This window comes from Scyliorhinus torazame, chromosome 5 (assembly GCF_047496885.1).
Source record: "Scyliorhinus torazame isolate Kashiwa2021f chromosome 5, sScyTor2.1, whole genome shotgun sequence".
Taxonomy (NCBI): Eukaryota; Metazoa; Chordata; class Chondrichthyes; order Carcharhiniformes; family Scyliorhinidae; genus Scyliorhinus; species Scyliorhinus torazame.
Window position 1 is genome coordinate 229,535,408 of NC_092711.1, and position 24,812 is coordinate 229,560,219.

Genomic DNA, 24,812 nt, shown 5'->3' on the forward strand with positions numbered 1-24,812 from the left:
CTATAAGCAAATGTATACATTTTATATCCACATTGTCAACCTTCAAAATATGAAAACTTAGGCTGAAATACAATTTCATCTGACAAAAGCTTAGCATGAAACAGTCTTCATGTGGCATGTATGAGGTGAGGAACTGTATATCAATTGTTTCCTGTATGACATACAGAAAGGACACTAAACAGTTGACATGTTATACAACTGAATTTGTTGTCTGAAAACCTATTCAGACACAAAAAATACCAAAGGCATGCAAGACTTGTTGTATGCATTAGTTGTTAAATCACACTCATAGCCAGTTGATAATGTCAGAAAAAAATAAATTTCAACTTTTCTTCAAAATGTTAACGAATGTCAGGCACATACATCACAAGCACTTTTGTGCAAAACTGCTCAAAATAAAAGCAAAATCTGATAATTAAATTTTACCCTCACTAGATGGTAGAACATTAAAGCCACTTAATTAATTTGACTCCGGCCACCTTGCTGCATTTGAATGCAGTTTTTTACTGATTCTCTTCAAAAATAGCAATAAAGTACAACCTAAAACAAATGCCTAAAGCTGTTACATGCTGCAGGAATTTATAGTTCAATCTGGCAAATACGATCTTCTGTTCTACACTCGTTTTGAAACCAGTAAAAAAAAAGTCCATCCGGATAAACTATCAATTTCTTTCCTAACAAAGCTAGTAACTTCAATCAGAAGCTTCCGGGCGGGATTCTCTGGTCACCGGGCGAACGCAGCACACCCGTGGCTGATTTACTGTGCTGGTCACATGTGTAAATGAGGTCAATGGAGTTCTCCATTGTATGTTGCTCACCCGTGGCATCCTTGAGGAGGGCGGAAGAATTCAGCCCTCCATTTTTCATGGTCAGGAGATCATGAGCTGGATTCCCCGATTTTGAGGCTAAGTGCCGACTCCCGCGTGGAAACTGTGCCATTTTACTATGCCAAACTCAGCGCCGAACCTTCACCGATCCTGGGATATCTGAGTGGCTAGTAGCTGCGCAGGGTAAAACTCCCGGCCCCCACGACAAAAACGGCTGGAGAATGGTCAGGTCTGTGACCATGCATGCGCACGCAACAACCTACAGTAGTCGCGCCGTAAAACATGGCGCCGGCCGTGTGCAGACCCGACTTGCCAAATACTGCCCTCTTGGCCAACTCCCAGCAGTCTCTCCAGCTGACTGTGGCAGCACTGGACGCAGTCCGCAGCCGCCAAGACTGGTTCCCGACCGCTGAGACCACATGTCCCCCACGCGGTCGGTAACTCGGCCCGTCAGTGGCAGAGCATCAAGGGACGGCCTATCAATGACGCGCCAACGGCGTGCAGTGCGATGACGCCATTTCGGAGGGGATGGAGAATAGAAAACTGATCAAATTGGGCGTCGAAAGGGATTCTCCGAAGCCTGACGCCAGTTACGATATCGGCATCAAGCAATGGAGAATCCCGCCCCATGTCTGCACTTCCTGAACCATAATGAAAAGAAGTATTTTAAAAAGATTCAAAAATAAAACCCACATTCAAAATCAAAAATCCTATTTGGTTCCTGATCTTTGACAATGGACAAAAATACATTCTTGTGGTTTTAGTACCTCAATTCTAGAACTGTGACTGATGGGTGCTGAAGAAAAATGTAAAATGTCAAAAGATGCAGATAATCATATTCTGATGTTTATTACACAATACAACCTCTCTTCTAACTGAATTCATTGTAATAAGAGACAAAAGGCAACAAACTGGGGTAAATGACAACTGAAATTTGAAAGAGAATGCACAATTAGTTAATTTGTCAGCCAGTGGAGACACAGGTACAACTGATAATTAAAATTTACCCATATAAATAAAAAGATCTATTTAAACAAAACATTGCCCTGAAGCACAGAGTACAGTATTTCATGTTCATCTTGAGAAAGACAAATGACAACATAACTTTCAAATAAAGAAGACTGAATTATCTTGCAGTAATCTAATGCCTTTAAAAATGCCTGCAATAAAGACAGCAATGAATTTGTTTCCATTAAATATGCGGTCCAATCAATAATCTGATTTACTATGTTGGTCACATGTAGAAACTGTGTTCCACCATTTCTATTCTGCAATTTGTCAGGAGAATTGTCCATTTTAGTCTGTGACGTGCCTTCGGGTCTCGTATACTGATATTCTTACTTTACTCAACCAAGAATATATGTCTGAAATGCTGGATAACCTCTATTTATGGGTATGCAGGAGAATGGTAGCTTTAGTTATCAAATTCACATAGCAATGTATCCTGCTGTTCTCTCTGCTGAGAATGATTTATGCTCCAACATCTCCTGGATATTTTCTGAAACAGTGATGCTGTTCTAATACATGTTCAGATCACTCTCCTTGCAATTCCACAACAATATCATCTTTGTGCCATCAAAACCCAAACAGTTCTGCAAGAAATTATTAAAATACAAAACTGACCTGTCTGTATGAGGGACTGACTGTCTCTGCACCATAATTCACATGCTGTCCTGAGGACTTATTGGGATTTTAGTACGTGAAGATTGTGATAAAAGGCTCTCCAGTCATAATCATTTAAATTGATTTTCAGCACATGGTATGTGCTGCTGTTGAGTTCATGTTCTCACACTTTTTGTCATGGTTCAACTTCCAGCATGCGTCAATTTACAAAAATGCTGCCTTCAAGTTCAGGTGGAGGTCATCAAAATGTACACTGGAATTAATTTTAAGATAAAAGATACAAAAAGGATAGCTTTCGCAGCTTACATTTGATTTTGTATTTTGGGCACATTTTGTTTTGCAGTTTCAAGTGAAATCACAAGATTCCATGATTCTCAATTCAGAATACACTTTAAACAAAGTTACACAAGATCTTCTCTTTCTACTTGTTAATGAGGGAGGGTCACCTTTTCCCCTATTACTGTTGCACTAACATGAAAAACATGCTGGCATCTGGTTTTTCATTTCAACATTTGTTTAGTAGGACTTTACCAGTTTTCTCCTCTATCCTAATGATGGCATTAACACCACAAGTGAGCCCCCACCCCCTGGCCCCCCATTCTTCAGCCCAAGTTGGTGATATTCATCTGTTAAGCTTTGACACCAAGGGCACGATTCTCAGGCCTCATTATGCTCTCGCTCAAGCGAAACAAGGCCGGTGAATAGCGGAAGAGGCCAAAAACGAGAACCGTGCTCGGCGCCAGTTCGCGATGCAATTGGCCCGCTCTCGTCAGCAAAATCGGGACCTCTCCGGAGCATGGCGAGAAATCAATTATTGCCACTCAAGCCTAATTTCCATACAATTAACGAGAGCCCCCCATATCCAACGACCTGTTATTCAGCGGCCTCTTCAGCAAGTGCTCACCCTGGCGCCGATTAGTACTCCTTTTAAAAAACGTGAACCTGGCTGAAAGGCTTCTGTGGGGAGCTGAGGATGAGTAGCCATCCTTGCTCACAGATAAAGAGCCCGGGGGCGCTGGGCTTGCCACCCCAGTGCTCAGTGGGGGATGGGGACCCTCGGGTGGGAGTGGGGCACTTCGCAAGGGTGGGACTCCATGAGATGGTGGGGGGGGGGGGGGAGAAGAGGCGCTGGGAGGTGAACTAAGGGGCAATGATCGCGGCACCACCATGCATACACCAGAGTCCTTTACCCGTTCAGGGGGCAACCCTTTTCCCTGCCCATCTGCCCTAACAACCACCTATAACCCTCAATGACTGCCGAGGCCTCTGGCCATGCAGGTGAAGGCTATTGCTAATAGGGAATTGGCAATCAGTTAAGTGAGCATTTCACACATCCCAAGTGGATTCCTGTGGGTGGGCGGACCATGTAGCATGTGGGAGTCATTGCCTATTATCCCAATCACACCTTGATGCCCGGCCACTGTATTTGAATACTGCAACAGGCAACACCACACACGCAGCAGCCAGCACCCGAAAACCCAAGGGATAGGAGACAGCTCCGAGGGCATGTCCAAGGCCAGAGGGTGAGTTTGTGTCACAGGGAGGGGGAGCTGCCTGGAGTGATGGGCCAAGGGATCGGAGGTCAGCCTGCATTGCGGGACAAAGCAACAGAAGCATCATAATGGTTGTGCATAAAGGCGTTTAATGTGTTTTACGATTCCCCACTCTCCCGATAGTGCCGCCCCCTGCCCCCTCCCCAACCCCTACCTAACCCCACCCACCCACCACCCCCTCCCCCAATGCCCTGTGATCCGGTTTCCTCCCACAGTCCAAAGATGTGCGGGTTAGGTGAACTGACCATGTTAAATTGCCCCTTACTGTCCCAAAGATTAGGTTACGGGGATAGGGTGGAGGTGGGGCTTAAGTAGGGTGCTCTTTCCAAGGGCCGGTGCAGACTCGATGGGCCGGATGGCCTCCTTCTGCACATGTATTCCATTATTCTATGATGAATCTTAAATATTAGGCATTTTTTCAATAGCATGGAGGATTAATAGGTATTTAAAATGTTTCTTTTTGTCTCAGTCTGCCCTGTAACTCTGGCTGCTTGACCAATATTACTGGCGAACATAGCAATAGAGAATTTAAAAGGAGAAAATATATGCAGTCACCCACAAAGGAAAGGAAAACTTCAATCAGTGCTTCCCAATTATTTTCCAATGTGATATCATTTCAACATATGAAAATTAATGTGATGCCTGCTGCCAACAAACAGCAATAAAGCAGCATAACAACAGTAACATTCTGTATATAATTATTAAAATTTGTATATCAACATATAATAATCGCATAAATACAGAAATCTGTGTTTTTAAAGTACTTTGTAAAAATGCTACTATTTTATGTACTCACCAGTCTATTACATCATCTGAGCTTCTTAAGTACTTGGCCAGGAAACAGCAGATACTACTGATTATTCGTATTTGCATTCAGCATTGCTGATCTATAGCAACGTCACACCAAGGTTCACCAAAGACCATCTTGACATAATTGGTTTTAATGAGAGGTGGGTCAAATAAACTTCAATTTGCCTCTGAAGATTTTGAATGACTCAAAATAATATTTAAAGTCCCAGGTGCTGCATTTTCACTATAGATTCTGCTACACACAATGCTTCAATTTACAAGGTAAGTTAACTACCTGAAGAAGAACCTTGCTCTTCTCACCTGAGGAAAGTAAAGTGTTTCTCAGCAGGTGTGGTCACTGATGTTTTAGCTAAGCTGTGCATGTTCCCCACTGACAAGACTCAGTGAAGTTCCTCCTCACTACATATGCACAATCTAAACAGTCCCTCTCTCACCCACCTCACACAGACTCATTGTAATCAACCAATCTCCCCCACACAAACCTCTAATCAGCCCCTCCTCTCAGGCGTGTAATCAGCCCCTCTTGCTGCCATGCACACCCCCTCTGTAATTAGCCCCGCTCCCCTAATCGGCCTGTGATCAGCCCCTCGCCCCCACAACAGATACTTTGATCAGTCCCTCTCCCACACCTAACCCCGCACACACTCACTGTCTCCCACACTCCTCATCACACACACAAAGGTCAGCCAGCCAGAGGCAGCACAAACAACCCTAGCCCCAGCAAATATATGGCTGTGGCCTTGGAGGCAACATTTTTAAACTGTCCCAAGAAGAAGGAACAATCCCAAGACCAAAAGGCAAACAGGATGGGGCCAGTTTGGGACACAACCTCGGAGAAGCAGAAGCTCGTAGCCTCAAATGCTGTTTCTGCAATCCCGATTGGGTCGCGGTCACTGTGTGGGAACCACCGTCTTAAACCTTTTGTGGTCTCAGGATGTTCCAAAGCACTTTGGTGCCAGAGGTATTTCTGAGCAGAATCACTGTTGTAATGTAGAAAACGCAGAAGTCAATTTGCACACAGTAAGGTTCCATAAATACCAATGAGATGACGCCCAGATAATTTGTTATAGCGATGTTGGTTGAGGTACAATTTTGGCCGGAATGCCAGGGAGAACTCGCCTGCTCTTTGAATAGTGCCAGCTATTACATATCCACATGAGAGAAAATGGGGGAAGCCTCAACTTAATGGGCAAAATTCTCTATTTGCGAAACTGTGGGCTGGATTCTCCGATTCTGGGGCTATGTCCCCACGCCGGCATGGGAAAGGTGGCGTTTTACGTCAGAAAAACTGGCGCAAAATGGCCACCGATTCCCCGTTTTGCTGGGGACTAACAGGATGGCAGCGTAGAGCACCCGGCTCTAGCTGCCGATATTCCCCGGAGAATTGCCGGATCCTTGACCGCGCATGCGCACGACGGCGGCCTGCTGCAGCTGCGCCGTGCAACATGGCGGCGGCCGCTCGCGGACCTGGCCTGCAAAATAGTCCCCCTCTTCGACCGTCCCACCACAGTGCCCCCAGCCCCGAATAATTTCCCCCTCTGCCCGCAGATCAGCCCTCCCCAGACTGTGGCGCCGCTGGACTGAGCCTGCAGCCGCCACTCCGAGTTCCCGACGGGTGAGACCACACACGACCCACGCCGTCGGGAACTCGGCCAATCCGGGGTGGAGCATCAGGGCGCGGGCCTCCGGTATTGTCCTGAGGATGTCGCTATGTAGCGCGCAGAGTATGCCACTTTGGAGTGGGTGGAGCATCGCGAAAGCGGCACCCCGCCCGATTTGGTCGGGAACTTGGATTCTCTGCCCATTTGCCGAATTCGATTTTGGCATCGGCGACAGGAGAATCCAGCCGTGTCCTCACGCCGGAGCTGAATTGCACGTGATCGCTCTTCCACACTTAGCAATTCAGTATTCCTTGCAATTCAAATGTATACATATTGAGGAATACAGGGGCTACCGGGCTGTCATTTTGAGCGGGCGGCCTGATAGCAAAGTCCTGCGGCTGGCCACCTCACCGCATCACGAAGCAGCCCCCATCCCCAGGTTCTCTGGGTGCCCCCCCTTTCCTCCCCCCAAGTACGGGGGGTGACTTGTCCTGCTCACAACTGTAATTATTTTCACTGGCCCTGTCTGGTCTGCTCTTTCAGATGGTCAGTGCAGTCTCGATGGGCCAAATGGCCTCCTTCTGCACTGCAGGAATTCTATGGTTCTAAGCCTGGAGCACAGGTTGTCTGGAATCTGACATGAAGAGACACCTGTATTAAAACCCTCCGAGTCATCCACAGGATCCATTAATAAAACAAAAATATTTCAGATGCTGTAAATTTGAAATAACAGAAATGATGGATAAACTCAGCAAACCTAGCATCATATGTGGATCCTTTGGATACTTTTATAATTGTGATTAGTTAGCATTTGAGCCATGGATCCCAATCTGTGCCTTGTAGCTCATGATAACCTCAAGCGTATACTTGCTGTGCTAGTCTGCCAGCTAGGAATATTCCAAAATAAAAAGAAGTCTTTCTGGTTGTCAGCTTTGCTGAGTCCTGGTGGTTTACTTTTGATTTGTAACTAGCTGCAGGAGACCTACGCAAGGGATGGTGCTAACATGGTTCGAGCACAATAGAAACACAGCTGCAATGCCAGTTGGGCTGTAGTTTTTGTAAGTAGATTTTGATCGTTCTAAATGACCACTAACAATGGTGTTCAATTTGACAGGATTCTGCACTGGATATTAAACCTTTAAAGTTATAATCCTGAGACATGTAATGGCTCCAAAAGGATATGGACATTTTTTCCACAAACTTATCATGCTCATCTTCCGTTTCAGGAAACTTGTTGATGTCCTTTTCAAGGCGCTGAATTTGTTTCTCCATAGCATCCAAACTACTTTTCAGGTTTTGATCTGAAACTGAGCACAGAAACAAATTCTGATGAGTAATTGACGGCAAGAACATTTTAAAATTTGTTGACAACACTTCCATCTATTATAGATGATTTTAACTCAAAAGAATAGTTTTATTGTATACTGCATAATCTTCCCAAATCCCTTGTGATAAAATCATTGGGGTTTAAAATAAGTGTGCAAAAATGTTACATATCTGACATCACACGTATTAGGGAGTTCTCATAATTCCATCCAATCAGCTGTTGATGCTTCTTTATTCGCATGCAAATGAAAAGACAAATTTAATGCTCGACTGTTCTTGTTGTGATATTATTTTTTTAAATGAAGTAAGTGCGTTTAGCTGTTGAAGTTATATCCTCAGAATCTGGTAACGCACTTGCTCAATATGGAAATAGATTTTTTGATTCCCGGAACTTGAGGTGCCTTTGTTGTTAATGTTAAACATACTGACAAAAATTTACAACTAAATATATTTTTAAATGTTACATTTAAGTGTACATCCCATTAATGTTTTCCGTTCTAAATTCCCATGTTAATGTTCATAATAGTAAATGCCCATGTAAACTAGTTATGCTGTAATTACAGCCTTCTGACAGTGAAGGCACTGTAGCATCTAAATTATTCATTACTCAGAGCCTGGCCTATCGGGCGGAATTTTCTGGGTCTCCCAGCCTGAAGTCCATCATATTTCTGTCCTGCGGCTTGCAGGACTGGAAAATTTGGGCCAAATCTTCAAACAAATGATTATCTATCTCTTTTTTCATTTCTTTTTATTAAGAAATTAATATTGTTAAGGGACAATTTAGCGAGGACAATCCACCTACCCTGCACATCTTTGGGTTTTGAGGGCGAGACCCACGCAGACACGGGGATGATGTGCAAACTCCACATGGACAGTGACTGGGGGCCGTGATCAAACCCATGCCCGGGATTGAACTCAGGCCCTCGATACCGTGAGGCAGCAGTGCTATCCACTGCACTACCCTGCCGCTATATGATTATCTATTTCAACCAACTTTCAGGTTCGAAATTGTTGCATGGGTTGCTACTTAACTTTAAATATGTATCAGAAACTATCAGCAACATAAAGATTAGGACAGAAACTTCAAAATGGGCACCGAATTACATCCGCATGACCTGTTGCAATTTTCCCCATTCTAAAAATCCATTTCCCCTGAGGAATGGACTTGGTCTTAAATTGCCCATGCACAATATCAGGGAGATTGACTAGTGTATATTTAAAATCAAGTCCAGAGTAGATGGCATATTTCCGATGATTTTTATAATCTTGAGATGACGTTAACACTTCCCAAGAAGAAAAACCAAGCAGCTGCCAAGCTCAAGAAATTAATCAAGATCAATTAATCTCTAATTAACCTATGGCATTAAAGGCTGGCACATAAAAGATTTTAAATAAATTCCGGAATCCAGACAATTTAACATAAGTCAATGTCAAAGGTGACTAAACAGCACAACAATAAAAGGACAGGTAGGAAGGAACACACAACAATTTCTTCCACTGTTTTCCAATTTTTGGCTTTTATATAAATACATTTCCGTTTGGACACATAACATAATAAGGTAGAAAATACAATGGGAAAAACATTGTGCTTGCATTATTGCAATCATTGAAAATCCTTGTGCTTAAAGAGCAATGTTTGCAGTTGAGAGACCGTCAGTGACAGATCCATCTCATGATCTGGAGAATTGCGTTTAACATCACCAACATACAAAATAGCAGTCGAAGCAAGCCATTTAGCCCCTTTGCGCCTGCTCCAACATTCAATAAGATCATGGTTGATAGCTTTGTATTGAATACATTCTCCATCTACATTTTGATTTCCTATCCCTGTCTATTTACCTCTGCCTTAAAAATATTCAATGACCCTACTTCCACCACCTTTTAGGTTTAAAGTCCCAAAGTCGCACAACCCTCTCAACAAAAAATTTCTCCTCATCTATGTAGTATAAGGTTGACCCGTAATTTCAAAACAGTTCTGGACTCACCCAGAAGAGGAAACATTCTTTCAACGTCCATCTTGTCAATAGCATTTAGGATCTTAAATACTTCAATCAAGTCTCCCCCCCCTCGCTTCTAAACTCAATCCCAACTTCTCAAATCTATCCTCATAAGACAACCTGCACATTCCAGTAACAACCTAGTAAATCTCCTCTGAACTGCCTCCAATGCATTTGCATCCTTCCTTAATAAGGAGGTCAAAACTGCACACAGTATTTGAAATGTGGTCTCACCAATGCCCTGTAGCATAAGATCTTTACTTTTATTCCTCTCTTAATAAAGGACAGTATTCCACTCCTTCTTGATTACATGCTGCACCTGATAATCTTTTGTGACTCATTCACATAAATATCGGTAGAAACTTTTGCTATTTTTACCTTCCGAGCTAGCTTCCTCTCATACTCTAGTTTCTTTTTCTTGATTAACTTTTTCATAATTCTCTGCTGTTCTTTATATTCTGACCAATCATCTGACCTGCCACTCATCTAGAGTCAGAAATGTAGAAAGCACAGGACAGGCAGATTCATGAGTCATTAAAAATTACATGAGATGCACTTGTGATACTGTAGCAAACATTGAATTGTTTTTTTTTGTTGCATAAACATCAGATTGAATTTTAGGCCAACTAAAATTAGTTCATTCTTTTAGCGAAAAGCAAAATACTGATGCTAGAAATTTGAAAAACAAAGTTCTGAAAATTCTCATCAGATCAAGCAATATTTTTGGAGAGGCAAGGTTATCATCTGAAGCTTTTGAACTCTTTGTCAGAGAAAGTGGGAGAAGGATGGATACACAGATAAGAAAATAAATAGTATGATCTCTCCATGACTGAGTGGAAAACAGGAGATAGTTAACTGGGAGAACTGATACAAGACAATAGGCTGCACAACGCAAAAAAATCAAACGCCACACACAGCAGTCTTTAATGGTTTAGGAGCCCGATAGAAAAGCAGATTGACGCCAAGCACTGTCTTGATTTAAAAATTCTGAACCTGGTTTTAAAATCCTTCCTTGACGCTCTTTTTTCTGTAACTTCTTCCAGCCTCATAGATGCATTCATCTAAAATTCTGGCCTCTTGAGCATTCCTGATATTAACCACTCTACCATTGGTGGCTGAGCCATCAGTTGCCCATAGTCTGCAAGCTCTGGAATTTCCATTCTATACCTCTCTGCTTCTTTATTTACTTTCCTCCTGTAAGACAATGCTTTAAACCTACCTTTGACCAAGCTTTTGATCATCTGACCTAATATCTTATTACAGAGCTGGTTTAATTTTTTCTCATGATCCTGTGAAGTGCCTTGGATGTTTTGTGTAGTTAAAAAAAGATGCTATGTAAGTTCTTGTTGGGAGTGCAGACCACACAGCCAGCATAGTGTTTTAACAGAGGACCCCCCACCCTAAGCAACAACATGCTCTCGCTCTCCATTTCATAAATGCTCGCCTACTTATCCCCTATTGACAACATTCCATCTTGAGAAAAATAAACAAGAACTTATAGTTAAAGTCTGAAGTTGTTGAAGTCAGAGGGCTGCAAAACTGCCTAGTAGAAGATATGGTCTTGTTCCTCAAATCTAGGAGCTGGCCAGCCATTCTAAAAACCAGAATTTGATTGCCAATTTTGTACAGAATTATGTTGTGAACAATTTAATCATGAATAGGTTGAGGAACCAGGGGCGAAATTCTCCGTTATCGGCGGAAAGTCCGCCGATCGGCGCAAAAAAACGGCGCAAATCCGACTTGCGTCACGTCGGAAAAATGGGTCGAAGGTCTCCGGCCCGAAATGGGCTAGCAGCGACGTAACGGGATCCGCGCTTGCGCAGTGGTTCACGCCGTGCAGCGTCATACGCGCCGCACGGCGTGACGGCTCATAAGGCCGCGCTGCTCCCCCCCACCCGACCGCAACACCTGACTGGATGGCTGGCCGCCGCTCAGCCCCGAGGTTCGAGTCACGGGATGTGGAGGCGCTCCTGGACGCGGTGGAGCAGAGGAGGGACGCCCTGTATCCCGGGCACGGCCGCAGAGTTGCCCCACGCCACAGCCGGCGTCTGTGGAGGGAAGTGGCAGAGGCCGTCACCGCTGCGGCCCTGACACCACAAGAAGGTGACCGACCTCGTCAGAGCAGGCAGGGTGAGCTGCCCATATCCCCCCTCTCCCATATCCCCCCTCTCCCATATCCCCCCTCCCCCATATCCCCATAATCCCCCCTCCCCATATCCCCCCTCTCCCATATCCCCCCTCTCCCATATCCCCCCCCTCTCCCATATCCCCCTCCACAATATCCCCCATATCCCCCCTCCCCATATCCCCCCTCCCCCATATCCCCATAATCCCCCCTCTCCCATATCCCCCCCTCTCCCATATCCCCCCCTCTCCCATATCCCCCCCTCTCCCATATCCCCCTCCACAATATCCACAATATCCCCCCCTCCCCATATCCCCCCCTCCCCCATAATCCCCCCTCCCCCATAATCCCCCCTCCCCCATATCCCCCCCTCTCCCATATCCCCCCTCCACAATATCCCCCATATCCCCCCCTCCCCCATATACCCCCTCCGCCATATCCCCCCTCCCCCATATCCCCCATATCCCCAAGTGAATCCAGCCCTAACCTTAACCTCTGCAATGCACACGCAACCAATGGCGTGCATTCATATACCTGCCTAACAGTGTTGCCTTTTACCCCTGCCACCACCCCCCCCCCCCACAGGATAAGCACACACACAACAATAGGGAGCATGTGAGGACCGAAGGAGGCCCCGCTGATGAGAGGCCACTGACCGTACACGAGGAAAGGGCCCTGGAACTGGCTGGCGGACCTGACGACCGGGAGGTTGCTGATGCAGAGGTCGGGGGCATAGTAGCAAGTGAGCCACCGACAGCCCGTCCCCATATCCCCCCCTCCCCTATATCCCCCTCCCCATATCACCTGATCACTGCCTGATGTCTAACCATGCATGCTTCATTGTGTATCGCAGGACCAAACGTCCAGGCACCCATCCCCGCAGATGCAGACCGCCCGCAGGATGCACCTCGGAGGCCACGGGAGACGGAGAGACATGAACCCTCCAGCATGCGACGCCCGCAGGATGCCCCTCGTACACCACGGGAGACGGAGAGACCCGCACCCTCCAGCATGCGACGCCCGCAGGATGCCCCTCTCACACCACGGGAGACGGAGAGACCCGCACCCTCCAGCATGCGACGCCCGCAGGATGCCCCTCGGAGGCCACGGGAGACGGAGAGACCTGGAGCAACAGGGAGACGACACCCCCGTCACGTGCGGGAGCGACCACCCAGCGACGAGGGGGGCAGCCACAGGCCCCCGTCACATCCGAGCCAGGACACCACTACCCAGGACACCACTACCCGGGACACCACTGCCCGGGACACCACTGCCCGGGACACCACTGCCCGGGACACCACTGCCCGGGACACCACTGCCCGGGACACCACTGCCCGGGACACCACTGCCCGGGACACCACTGCCCGGGACACCACTACCCGGGACACCACTACCCGGGACACCACTACCCGGGACAGCACTGCCCAGGACACCCCTACCCGGGACAGCACTACCCAGGAAGACGAAATACCGGACAGTGACTCAGAGTGGATGGGTGGAGACGAACCCCCACCCCAAAGTGCCATGGACTCAGAGTGGGACGAAGAGCACGACACAACGCCACTGCTGTCACCAACACCCTCCACCATCGCAGAAACACTCACCTCGGTTGGGCACTTTAGTGATGAGGCGTCTGGTACACTCACTGGTGCGCACAACACAGCCGTCCCGGTACAGCAGGTGGAGGTAGGAGCAGCAGAGGGGCCGGGCGGTCGGAGGGCAGCCCAGCCCAAGCGAACATCTGCCGCCCAGATGGATCCCGGGTTCCTGGAGTTACCACACCCACACATAGATCCAATGCAACCACCGACCCGGAGACGAGCGAAGAGGGTGACGGGCGACTTGCGGCGGCTGCAGTCGCAGGTGGAGGAGTCCACCCGCGTCCAGGAGCTGGGAGTGGTGCCTGTCATGCGTGCCACCCAAGCTGACACCGCACGGGTGGCGTCCGCGGTGGAGGCAATGGGTGCGACGGTGTCAGACATGGGGAACGGTTTGCGAGGCCTGGGGCTTTCCGTGCAGGCGGCGTCTGTGGCCCAGGAAATGGCTGCCCTCTCACAGGAGGCCATGAGCCAGTGCCAGCGCCATATGGCAGAGGCGCTCAACGCCATAGCCCAGTCTCTGCAGGCCATGGCCCAGTCTCAGCAGGCCATGGCCCAGTCTCTGCAGGCCATCGCTGAGGGCATCGGCGCCAGTGGCCATGTGCGAGCCGGCGTCGCACTGTCACAGACAGGGTTTGCCAACCCCCTGGGCTCCATGGCTGCAAACCCCTGTCGATACCAGCACGGGCCTCCAGGACTGACAGCGCCAGATGTTGGGGGGGGGTGTTGCATGGCCAGTCCGTTCGCATCCCCCACCCATGTAGAGGCCCGGGGGCCATCGGGCACCCCGAGGGAGGAGGAGGTGGTGTGGTCCGTCCCGGCTCCCCCTGTAGGGGAGGTCCCGGTACACCGCAACACCTCGGACTCCCCCCCCCTTCCGTCCCAGGTGCATCGGGTGGGCAACGGGCAGGACAGGCTGGCAGCTCGCCATCCCAGTCGCCCGGGCCGCAGCCTGGCCCATCTAGGCCAGGACGCCCCAGGAAACGGCCGCCAAAGGGATCCAGTGTCAGAGGGCAGGAATCACAGGAGTCCACCTCCAGTTCTGCTGTACTGTCTGGGGAACCACGTAGACGTAGTCAAAGGGCCCGTAAGGCCAAACAATTAGACACTGAGTAAGTTGGCACGGGTGCAGGGCACAGATGAGTTTTAGGGGCTAGGGCACGTGCATGAACTCCTTTGGTTATTAAAGTCAATGTTACACCTACAGAAGCTGCCTTTGTGCTCTGTCCAAAGCGTGCGGGGGTGTCATGTACGTTGAGCGCAAGTGTGTGTGTGAAGGGTGGTCTTACGTCAGCCCCAGGTGAGTCTGCCCCCTTCCCCCTGGGCCGCCATCAACATCCCCCGGGCAGAGGACGGGACCGTGCGCTGCAGTGTCACAGCCGCATGCAGGGATGGTCCGGGTGGATGGTAGTACTGTGGCCATGGGTCAGACATAGTCCAACGATGTAGAGCCAGGAGCTCACCGCAGGGCGGGTTGTCATCATCCTCCATGGCCTGCAATAGACACGCGTCCACCCGCAACTGTGTGAGCCCGGCCCGTTGTGCCGCAGGTGGATCGGCAATGGGGGGGGGGGTGGTGTGCATGCGGGTGGGGTGGGTGGGGTTGGGGAGGGGGGTGAGGGTTCTGGGTGGGTGGATGAGTGGGGGGTGTGGGTGGTCGGCTGTTGCCATGGTGTGCGGTCTGTGGCCATACTACCCGATTCCCACGCCCATCTAGTCAGTGAAGCGGGCGGCTATCAGTCTGTCCCGTGCCCGCTGGGCCAGCCGGTAACGGTGGACAGCCACCCGCCTGTGTCTACCCCGTCTGCCCTGACCATTACCCCCATCCCCCTCATCTGGGGAGGACTGCGCCTCTTCCTGCTGCTCCTCCACTCCGCCCTCCTCTGCCTGCGGCACATCACCCCTCTGCTGGGCTATGTTGTGCAGGACGCAGCACACCACAATGATGCGGCCGACCCTATCTGACCGATACTGGAGGGCGCCCCCAGAGAGGTCCAGGCACCTGAAACGCATCTTCAGCACGCCAAAGCACCTCTCTATCACTCCCCTTGTCGCTACATGGGCATCATTGTAGCGGTTCTCCGCCTCATTGCGTGGCCTCCGTATAGGCGTCATCAGCCACGATCGCAATGGGTAGCCCCTGTCGCCCAGCAACCAGCCCCTCAGCCGGGGATGGCATCCCTTGTACATGCCGGGGATGGATGACCGCGACAACACGTATGAGTCGTGTACACTGCCTGGGTAACGGGCGCAGACGTGCAGTATCATCATGCGGTGGTCGCAGACCACCTGTATGTTCATCGAATAGGTCCCCTTCCTATTGGTGAACACGGCCCTGTTATCTGCAGGTGGCCGCATGGCGACGTGCATCCCATCGATCGCGCCCTGGACCATGGGGAACCCGGCCACGGCAGAGAAGCCCACGACCCGGGCATCTTGGCTGGCCCGGTCCACGGGGAAGCGGATGTAGCGGTGCGCCATGGCATATAGGGCATCTGTCACTGCCCGGATGCACCGATGCACCGATGTCTGCAATATGCCGGACAGGTCCCCACTCGGTGCCTGGAATGACCCTGTTGCATAAAAGTTCAGGGCCACCGTAACCTTGACGGACACGGGGAGAGGGTGTCCCCCGCCAGTGCCACGCGGTGACAGGTGTGCCAGCAGGTGGCAGATGTGTGCCACGGTTTCCCGCCTCATCCGGAGTCTCCTCCTGCATTCCCGGTCCGTGAGGTCCTGGTATGACTGCCTGGGGCCGGTACACACGGGGCGCACTCGGGTGCCTCCGTTGCCGTGGGGCCGCGACGTCCTCCTCCCCCTCCTCGTCCTGTCGGTCAGGTGTCCCTCCAGCCTGGGCGGCTGCCGCCTGTCCCTCTGCGGCAGCCTGCGCCGCCTCTCTGGCACGCTCCTCCTCCTCATCCAGGGCATCATAGACATGAGCGGCTGCCGCTACGGCGGCCAACACCGCTGGATGATCGGAAAACATGACGGCCTGTTGGGGGGGAGGGGAACGACGACATGTCATCATTGCCCATATCCCCTCCTCCCCCCAGCCAGGTGGCATGGACCGCATGGGTCCAACTGTTGGAGGCTGGCACCTGGCCAGGTGGACCAACTCACTTGCCCTCGCATCCCCCTCCCCGGCACGGAACCCCCATCCCCCTCCCCGGCACGGACCCCCCCCCCAACCTCCACCCCGGCACGGACACCCCCCCATCCCCCTCCCCGGCACGGACCCCCCCCCCAACCTCCACCCCGGCACGGACACCCCCCATCCCCCTCCCGGCACGGACCCCCCCCAAACCTCCACCCCGGCACGGACCCCCCCCAACCTCCACCCCGGCACGGACCCCCCATCCCCCTCCCCGGCACGGACCCCCCATCCCCCTCCCCGGCACGGACCCCACCCCCAACCTCCACCCCGTCACGGACCCCCCCCATCCCCCTCCCCGGCACGGACCCCCCCCCCAACCTCCACCCCGGCACGGACCACCCCCATCCCCCTCCCGGCACGGACCCCCCCCAAACCTCCACCCCGGCACGGACCCCCCCCAACCTCCACCCCGGCACGGACCCCCCATCCCCCTCCCCGGCACAGACCCCCCATCCCCCTCCCCGGCACGGACCCCCCATCCCCCTCCCCGGCACGGACCCCCCCCCCAACCTCCACCCCGGCACGGACACCCCCCATCCCCCTCCCGGCACGGACCCCCCCCAAACCTCCACCCCGGCACGGACCCCCCCCAACCTCCACCCCGGCACGGACCCCCCATCCCCCTCCCCGGCACGGACCCCCCATCCCCCTCCCCGGCACGGACCCCACCCCCAACCTCCACCCCGTCACGGACCCCCCCCATCCCCCTCCCCGGCACGGACCCCCCCCCCCAACCTCCACCCCGGCACGGACCACCCCCATCCCCCTCCCGGCACGGACCCCCCCCAAACCTCCACCCCGGCACGGACCCCCCCCCAACCTCCACCCCGGCACGGACCCCCCATCCCCCTCCCCGGCACAGACCCCCCATCCCCCTCCCCGGCACGGACCCCCCATCCCCCTCCCCGGCACGGACCCCACCCCCAACCTCCACCCCGTCACGGACCCCCCCCCCATCCCCCTCCCCGGCACGGACCCCCCCCCCCAACCTCCACCCCGGCACGGACCCCCCCATCCCCCTCCCCGGCACGGACCCCCCCCAAACCTCCACCCCGGCACGGACCCCCCCCAACCTCCACCCCGGCACGGACCCCCCATCCCCCTCCCCGGCACAGACCCCCCATCCCCCTCCCCGGCACGGACCCCCCCCCCAACCTCCACCGCGGCAAGGACCCCCCCAACCTTCACCCCGGCACGAACCCCCCTCCCAACCTCCACCCCGGCACGGACCCCCTCCCGGCACTCCCCCGGAGCCCAGCCTACTCTAACCACCCCCCCCCTCCGCCGCACACACACACACAACCCGAGACACACCTCTCCTCACGCATTCAGACTGCGGCCACGCCATCGCCTGCCCAAAGCCAACCCCCCAGGCCGTCACTCACCTCCACGCTGGTCGGCGTGAACCTGGAGCACAGGGTCACGCCGATGAAAAGGAGGTTTAATTTACGTCGACGTGAACGGTCATCACATCGACGGGACTTCGGCCCATCCGGAAGGGAGAATATCGGCAGGCCGAAAATCGGCTGCCTTGCGCAGACCCGTGACATTCTCCGACGGTAGCGGCGACATTAACGCCCCACCGACTTTTCTCCCTTCAGAGACTTCGGCAACTGGCGGGGGCGGGATTCACAGCGGCCAACGGCCATTCTCCGACCCTCTGGGGGGTCGGAGAATGACGCCCCAGATTAGCAGCAGAACATTCTTAATGTATGGATCAATAACAATTCAAAATGACAGATAACCGAAGAGGATTTTTTCCCTGGAAATATAAAATTCATGTCACTTTACTTCTCACTGTTTGTTGGAAACCGACAGATATAAGCTGAGTTTTAGCCTGCTGTGCAATTTGAAAAATATGGGCGTTTGCTTGTGATTGTACCATGAATTTCCGATCATAGTCATATTCTCAAGAGGAGTGGAATAGGTCATCCAGCCCTGCCAGCATGTCACACTGTTGAGTTAGATCAAGGCTGATCTGTACCGCAACTTAATATGTCTGTTTTTTTCACCAAATCTCTGGATAGCCTTAGTAAAGAATTATTGGCATAGGAAAGAAGTACTTCCTAAAAGAGATAAATACTTAAAAGAGAAAGAAAAATTGCAGGAATATGAGGAAAGAGCTGGGAGTGGAACTACCTGAATTGCTCTTCAAAAGAACTGATGCACTCACAATTGGGCCAATGGCCTCCTTTTATGCTATACAATTCTAGAAGGGGAAAATATGGATGGAAAGACATTAAAAGCAACACAATCTGTCCACTTCCTCCCACCAAGGCACCGGCTAAATGTCTTGATCAGGAAAAACCTTCCCTTTATGGGGTGAGGGTGACGACAGAGAAAAGGCAGCTATAGATAAAAATTTACTTACAAATGCATAATTAGAAGCCTGTATCAAATTTGTAACTCAGTAGTTATGAACTAACAAGGGTGAGAGAAAATCAGCCAACAGTGCAATGCTACACATTGTCATGATATTCAGGTAAACATCACAGCACATACATACTGATGGACAGATCAACGGACCAATCAACACACACACAACACCACAGCCAATCACAGGCAAGAGCATACACAGTACAAAACAGGGAACACGACACTTCCTGAGCATTCCAGCAGGAGACAGCTCAGGGCACAGAGCTCATAGCAAGCCACTCAGACATCCACCATGTGCTGAGTGCCACTACAAGATAGTATTAGGAATAGGTCCACAGATTCTAGGGTTATGATCGAACCTCAGTAACCAGTTTACCACTGTAAATAAATGTTAGCAATAAAACTGAGTTGTACCATTCGCAACCGTGTTGGTTCATCTGTGTAGCAGAGTACCCAACACATCATAGTACCAGGAGTAACTGTGGTACCTACCTACGGATCCTCCGGAATCTGCCATCCTGCGCCATGGACACCGTCAGCATGCCGCAGCCGCTACAAATCGCTGGAAACCTCGGCGTCAATTGGAAGCCGTTCAAACAGTGCTTCCAGCTCTTCCTGGAAGCCAACGAAAAGGAGAGCGCTTCGGACACCAGAAAGATCGCCATCCTCCTCTCCACGGCAGGTCAACACGCCATCCATGTCTACAACTCTCTGGTGTTCACGGAAGGTGAGGACAAGACCAAGGACAAGACGGTCCTTCTCAAACTCGACCAACACTTCAACGTCGAGGTCAACGAGAGTTGAGAGAGATATCTCTTCCAGCAGCGCCTGCAGGGTAAGGATGAGCCCTTTCAATCCTTCCTCACGCATCTCCGTATCCTCGCGCAGTCCTGCGGTTACGACACCACCTCCGATTCCATGATTCGGGACCAGATCGTTTTTGTGGTCACCTCGGGCACCCTACGCCAGCAGCTCTTAAAAATAAAAGGCCTCACCCTAGCCTCCGCAATCGAAGCCTGTGTCCTGCATGAAAACGCGCCTAGCTGCTACTCCTAATTTCAGGCGGCCGAATCGGCGCGGCATGGGTGCTACGCGGCCGGATTGGCGAGGCAGGCGTCCTTCGAGGCCGAACGGGTCCAGGCGATCGAGTTCCTCCCGGCCCGCGGCCCGGACGAGGGCGGCCATTTCGCGTGTTTTTCGAGGCCTCGTTTGTGCGCGCCAAAAACAACGTTGACACAGAGGGACGTGATGCGCAGGCGCGCTCGACGCAAGACCGAACTTCGCATGCACGGTGGCGCAACGAACGCCATGACGTGCGGCAACTGCGGAGCTGCACATTTAAAGCGGCAATGTCCCGCAAGAAACCGACAATGCCTCCGCTGTGGCAAGATGGGCCACTACGCTGCCTGCTGTCGAGCAGCTCAACCTGCCAATGTTCCCGAATTCCGACAACCTCGCAGGGACGTGCGGACCATTCAGCCTCCTGACTACGAGTCGTGCCCAGATGATATCCAGACCAGTGACACAGACGACCGGGTCGCCTTCCGTGTTGCGGTCATTGATGGGAACCGCATGTCTCCAGCCAGGACCCACCAGCCATTGCAAGTGAACAGTGTCAATCCGGGTGATGAATGGTGTGCCACCCTAACGGTCAACCACTCACCGATAACATTCCGTCTGGACACTGGCGCCTCCGCCAACCTCATAGCATGGTCAGCCTTCTACGCCATGAAGGTCAGACCACCATTCGGCCATCCCGTTGCACGATGGTCGACTACAATGGGAACGTTATCCCGGCTATGGGATCCTGCCAGCTCCAAGTGACACACAACACACACACGGCCACACTCACATTCGAGATAGTCGGATCATCAAACGACTCCCTGCTAGGCGCACAGGCATCTCCAAGGTTCTCCACCTCGTGCAACGAGTCCACGCTCTGTCTCCTGAAGGCACATCTGACTTCCTGGATGCAGAATTCAGGGCACAGCTCCAATCGCTCCTCGCCCACAACCAGGAGGCATTCGAGGGCATGGGAACACTGCCCTACACCTCCAGAATTTGGCTCAAACCGGACGCCACCCCGCAGGGTCCCAGCGCCACTCAAAGACTGCCTCAAGCAGCAGCTGCAGGATCTCCAGGACCAAGGGGTGCTGTCCCGGGTCACGGAGCCCACGCCATGGGTCAGCTCCATGCTGTGTGTTAAGAAGCCCTCCGGCGAGCTCCGGATCTGCATTGATCCAAAAGACCTCAACAACAACATAATGAGGGAACACTACCCCATACCCAAATGGAAAGAGATCACGAGCGAAATGGCCCGGGCTAAAATCTTCACAAAACTGGATGCCTCGAAGGGTTTTTGGCAGATCCAACTGGATCAGTCCAGCCGAAAGCTGTGCACCTTCAACACTCCTTTCGGCAGGTTCTGCTAGAACAGAATGCCATTTGGCATCATCTCGGCATCGGAGGTCTTTCACAGGATCATGGAGCAGATGATGGAGGGCATCGAAGGGGTGCGCGTCTACGTGGACGACGTCATCATCTTATCTACCACACCACAGGAGCACATCAATCGTCTCCAGCGCGTCTTTGCGCGCATACGGGAAAATGGCCTGCGCCTCAACCGAGCCAAGTGTTCTTTCGGCCAAACCGAGCTGAAGTTCCTGGGGGACCACATTTCCCGGTCAGGGGTCCGTCCGGATGCAGACAAGGTGAGCGCCATTACAGCCATGCCGCAGCCGGCAGACAAGAAAGCAGTGTTACGCTTCCTAGGCATGGTCAAGTACCTGGGGAAGTTCATTCCCAACCTTGCCTCCCACACGACGGCTCTGCGCCACCTCGTCAAGAAGTCCACAGAGTTCCAGTGGCTGCCTACACACCAGAAGGAATGGGAGGAGCTCAAAATTAAGCTCACCACAGCCCCGGTATTGGTGTTTTTCGACACATCTCGTGACACAAAAATTTCGACTGATGCCAGCCAGTCCGGCATTGGGGCGGTACTCCTACAGCGGGATGACACTGCGTCATGGGTCCCGGTCGCCTATGCCTCGCGGGCCATGACCCCCACAGAACAGCGCTACGCGCAGATCGAGAAGGAGTGCCTGGGTTTGCTGACCGGAATAGACAAGTTCCATGACTACGTGTATGGTCTCCCCCAGTTTACCGTTGAGACTGACCATCGCCCCCTGGTCAGCATCATAAATAAGGACCTGAACGAGATGACCCATCGCCTCCAGCGCATCCTACTTAAACTCAGGAGGTATGACTTCCAACTGGTCTACACCCCGGGAAAGGACCTTATCATTGCGGATGCCCTATCCAGAGCAGTGAGCACACCGCCCGATTCGGAGGGGTTCGTCTGTCAGGTTGAAGCGCAGGTGGCCTACACATCGGCAAATCTGCCAGCTGACGACTCCAGTCTGGCCCGTATTCGTCGGGAAACTGCAGCTGACCCCCTTCTACAACGGGTGATGCGCCACATGACGGGTGGGTGGCTCAAAGGACAGTGCCCGCAGTTCTACAATGTCCGAGACGACTTGGCCGCCATTGATGGTGTCCTTCTAAAGCTGGACCGGATTGTGATTCCGCACAGCATGCACAAGCTGGTCCTCGATCAACTACACGAAGGCCATCTGGGGTTCGAGAAGTGCAGACGGAGGGCCCGAGAAGCTATATACTGGCCGGGCATAAGTGATGACATTGCCAATATGGTGCTCAACTGCCCCACCTGCCAAAGGTTTCAACCGGCGCAGCCTCCTGAGACGCTTCAGCCCCATGAGCTGGTGACGTCCCCTGGGCGAAGGTGGGTGTGGACCTTTTTCACGCACTTGGCAGGGACTATGTAATCGTCATTGATTACTTTTACAACTATCCTGAGGTCATACGCCTGCACGATTTAACATCGTCCGCTGTCATAAGGGCCTGCAAAGACACCTTCGCTCGCCACGGCATCCCGATTACTGTCATGTCGGACAATGGGCCCTGTTTTGCCAGCCAGGAATGGTCGTCCTTTGCTGCTTCGTATGGCTTCACACACGTGACGTCCAGCCCTCTGCATCCCCAGTCCAATGGAAAGGCGGAGAAGGGCGTTCACATTGTCAAGCGGCTCCTCTGCAAGGCTGCTGCTGCCGGATCGGATTTCTGCCTAGCCCTGCTGGCCTATCGCTCGGCCCCACTAGCCACTGGCCTCTCACCAGCCCAGCTGTTGATGGGTTGCGCCCTCAGGACCACTGTGCCATCCATTCTGGTACCCACAACCAACCATGCTCCGGTACTACACAGAATGCAACAGCAGCGCGCTCGCCAGAAGATGGCATATGACACAAGGGCAACTGATCTTCCCGTCCTGGCACCTGGAGACGACGTCCGCATCCACCTACCAGAAGGTGGCTGGTCAGCACCTGCCGAAGTTCTCCGACGCGTGGCTCCCCGCTCGTTCCTGGTTCGCATGCCTGATGGCTCCATTCGTAGGCGCAATCGCCGGGCTCTTCGCCTACTTCCACGCTCGCTACGGGAACTTACACCAACACCGCGCCCTCCTGTTGTTCCTGATATCGACTTTGTGGAGCTTCCTGCCACCATGCCCCTTCCGTCGTCGCCCGTGGCCAGGCCCATTCCTCAGCCGGTGGATCCAGACCCTTGAGGCGGTCAACCCGAATTCGTCGCCCACCTACTAGACTGGATTTATGAGCTTGTTTGTACATTGAACTCATAATACCACTGTGGTGTTAATATGTTTCTGTTCTTCCTTGTCGTTACAGGAGTTTGTTTTTGTCGTTCAACATTTCCCCGTTCTTTGTTTATGGTACAACCTCGTTGTTATGTCGCAACTGACATCGTCCCTTGTATATAGTTTAGCCCCATGTACATGCTGTAGATATTGCACACACACACATTCAGCTGGCCTCAGTACACATCTCTATTTATAACCACATAGGCACATGTTCTTGGACAAAAGGGGGGGATGTCATGATATTCAGGTAAACATCATAGCATATACATACTGATGGACAGATCAATGGACCAATCAACACACACACAACACCACAGCCAATCACAGGCAAGAGCATACACAGTACAAAACAGGGAACACGACACTTCCTGAGCATTCCAGCAGGAGACGGCTCAGGGCACAGAGCTCATAGCAAGCCACTCAGACATCCATCATAGAACATAGAACGATACAGCGCATGTGCTGAGTGCCACTACAAGATAGTATTAGGAATAGGTCCACAGATTCTAGGGTTATGATCGAATCTCAGTCACCAGTTTACCACTGTAAATAAATGTTAGCAATAAAACTGAGTTGTACCATTCGCTACCGTGTTGGTTCGTCTGTGTAGCAGAGTACCCAACACATCACACATTGCTTATCCACCCTTGGTCTATGCGAACGTGGAGGAGCACAACTTTGAGGAAGAACACTGCATTGCAGGCAATCTGGAAGACACTCTGGGCAACTTCTCTCCACTTGACAATTAGTGAAAGAAAAACAAATCCTTTGCAGCAAAATATAGACTCAAGCCACAATACTCGTAACACTTGCATTTTAAAATGCTGTAATAGCACAAAAATGTGAAATATACCTGCATTGCTGTTATCACGAAGACTAAACTCTCAAATTTCCCCTCGGAACAAAACTGAATGTATCATTTTCCTCAGGTCATTTATTCTATATTTCTTCCCTCTGTTGGTCTGGGCCATGAATTATCCATGGCTAACTTCTAATATTGCTGCTTTAAACCAGCTGTCAAGTGATGCTTGGTGCCTTCACATTTCTACAGATCAAACATATTACTCTGTGGGGAAGTGCCTGTCCACTA

General features: G+C 51.8%; 1 protein-coding gene across 4 annotated transcripts in view; it reads right to left on the reverse strand.

Moving 5' to 3' along the window:
* diaph2 (diaphanous-related formin 2) overlaps positions 1-24,812 on the reverse strand; it is a 983,399-nt gene that overhangs the window by 263,389 nt on the left and 695,198 nt on the right. For all 4 annotated transcript variants that reach the window (XR_011946649.1, XM_072505206.1, XM_072505205.1 and 1 more), the window contains one exon: positions 7,596-7,721. Coding sequence is in view for 3 of the 4 variants with exons in the window: in XM_072505206.1 (XP_072361307.1) it covers positions 7,596-7,721 (126 nt within the window). In the remaining variant the exon portion in view is untranslated. The remainder of the gene's footprint in view (positions 1-7,595; positions 7,722-24,812) is intronic.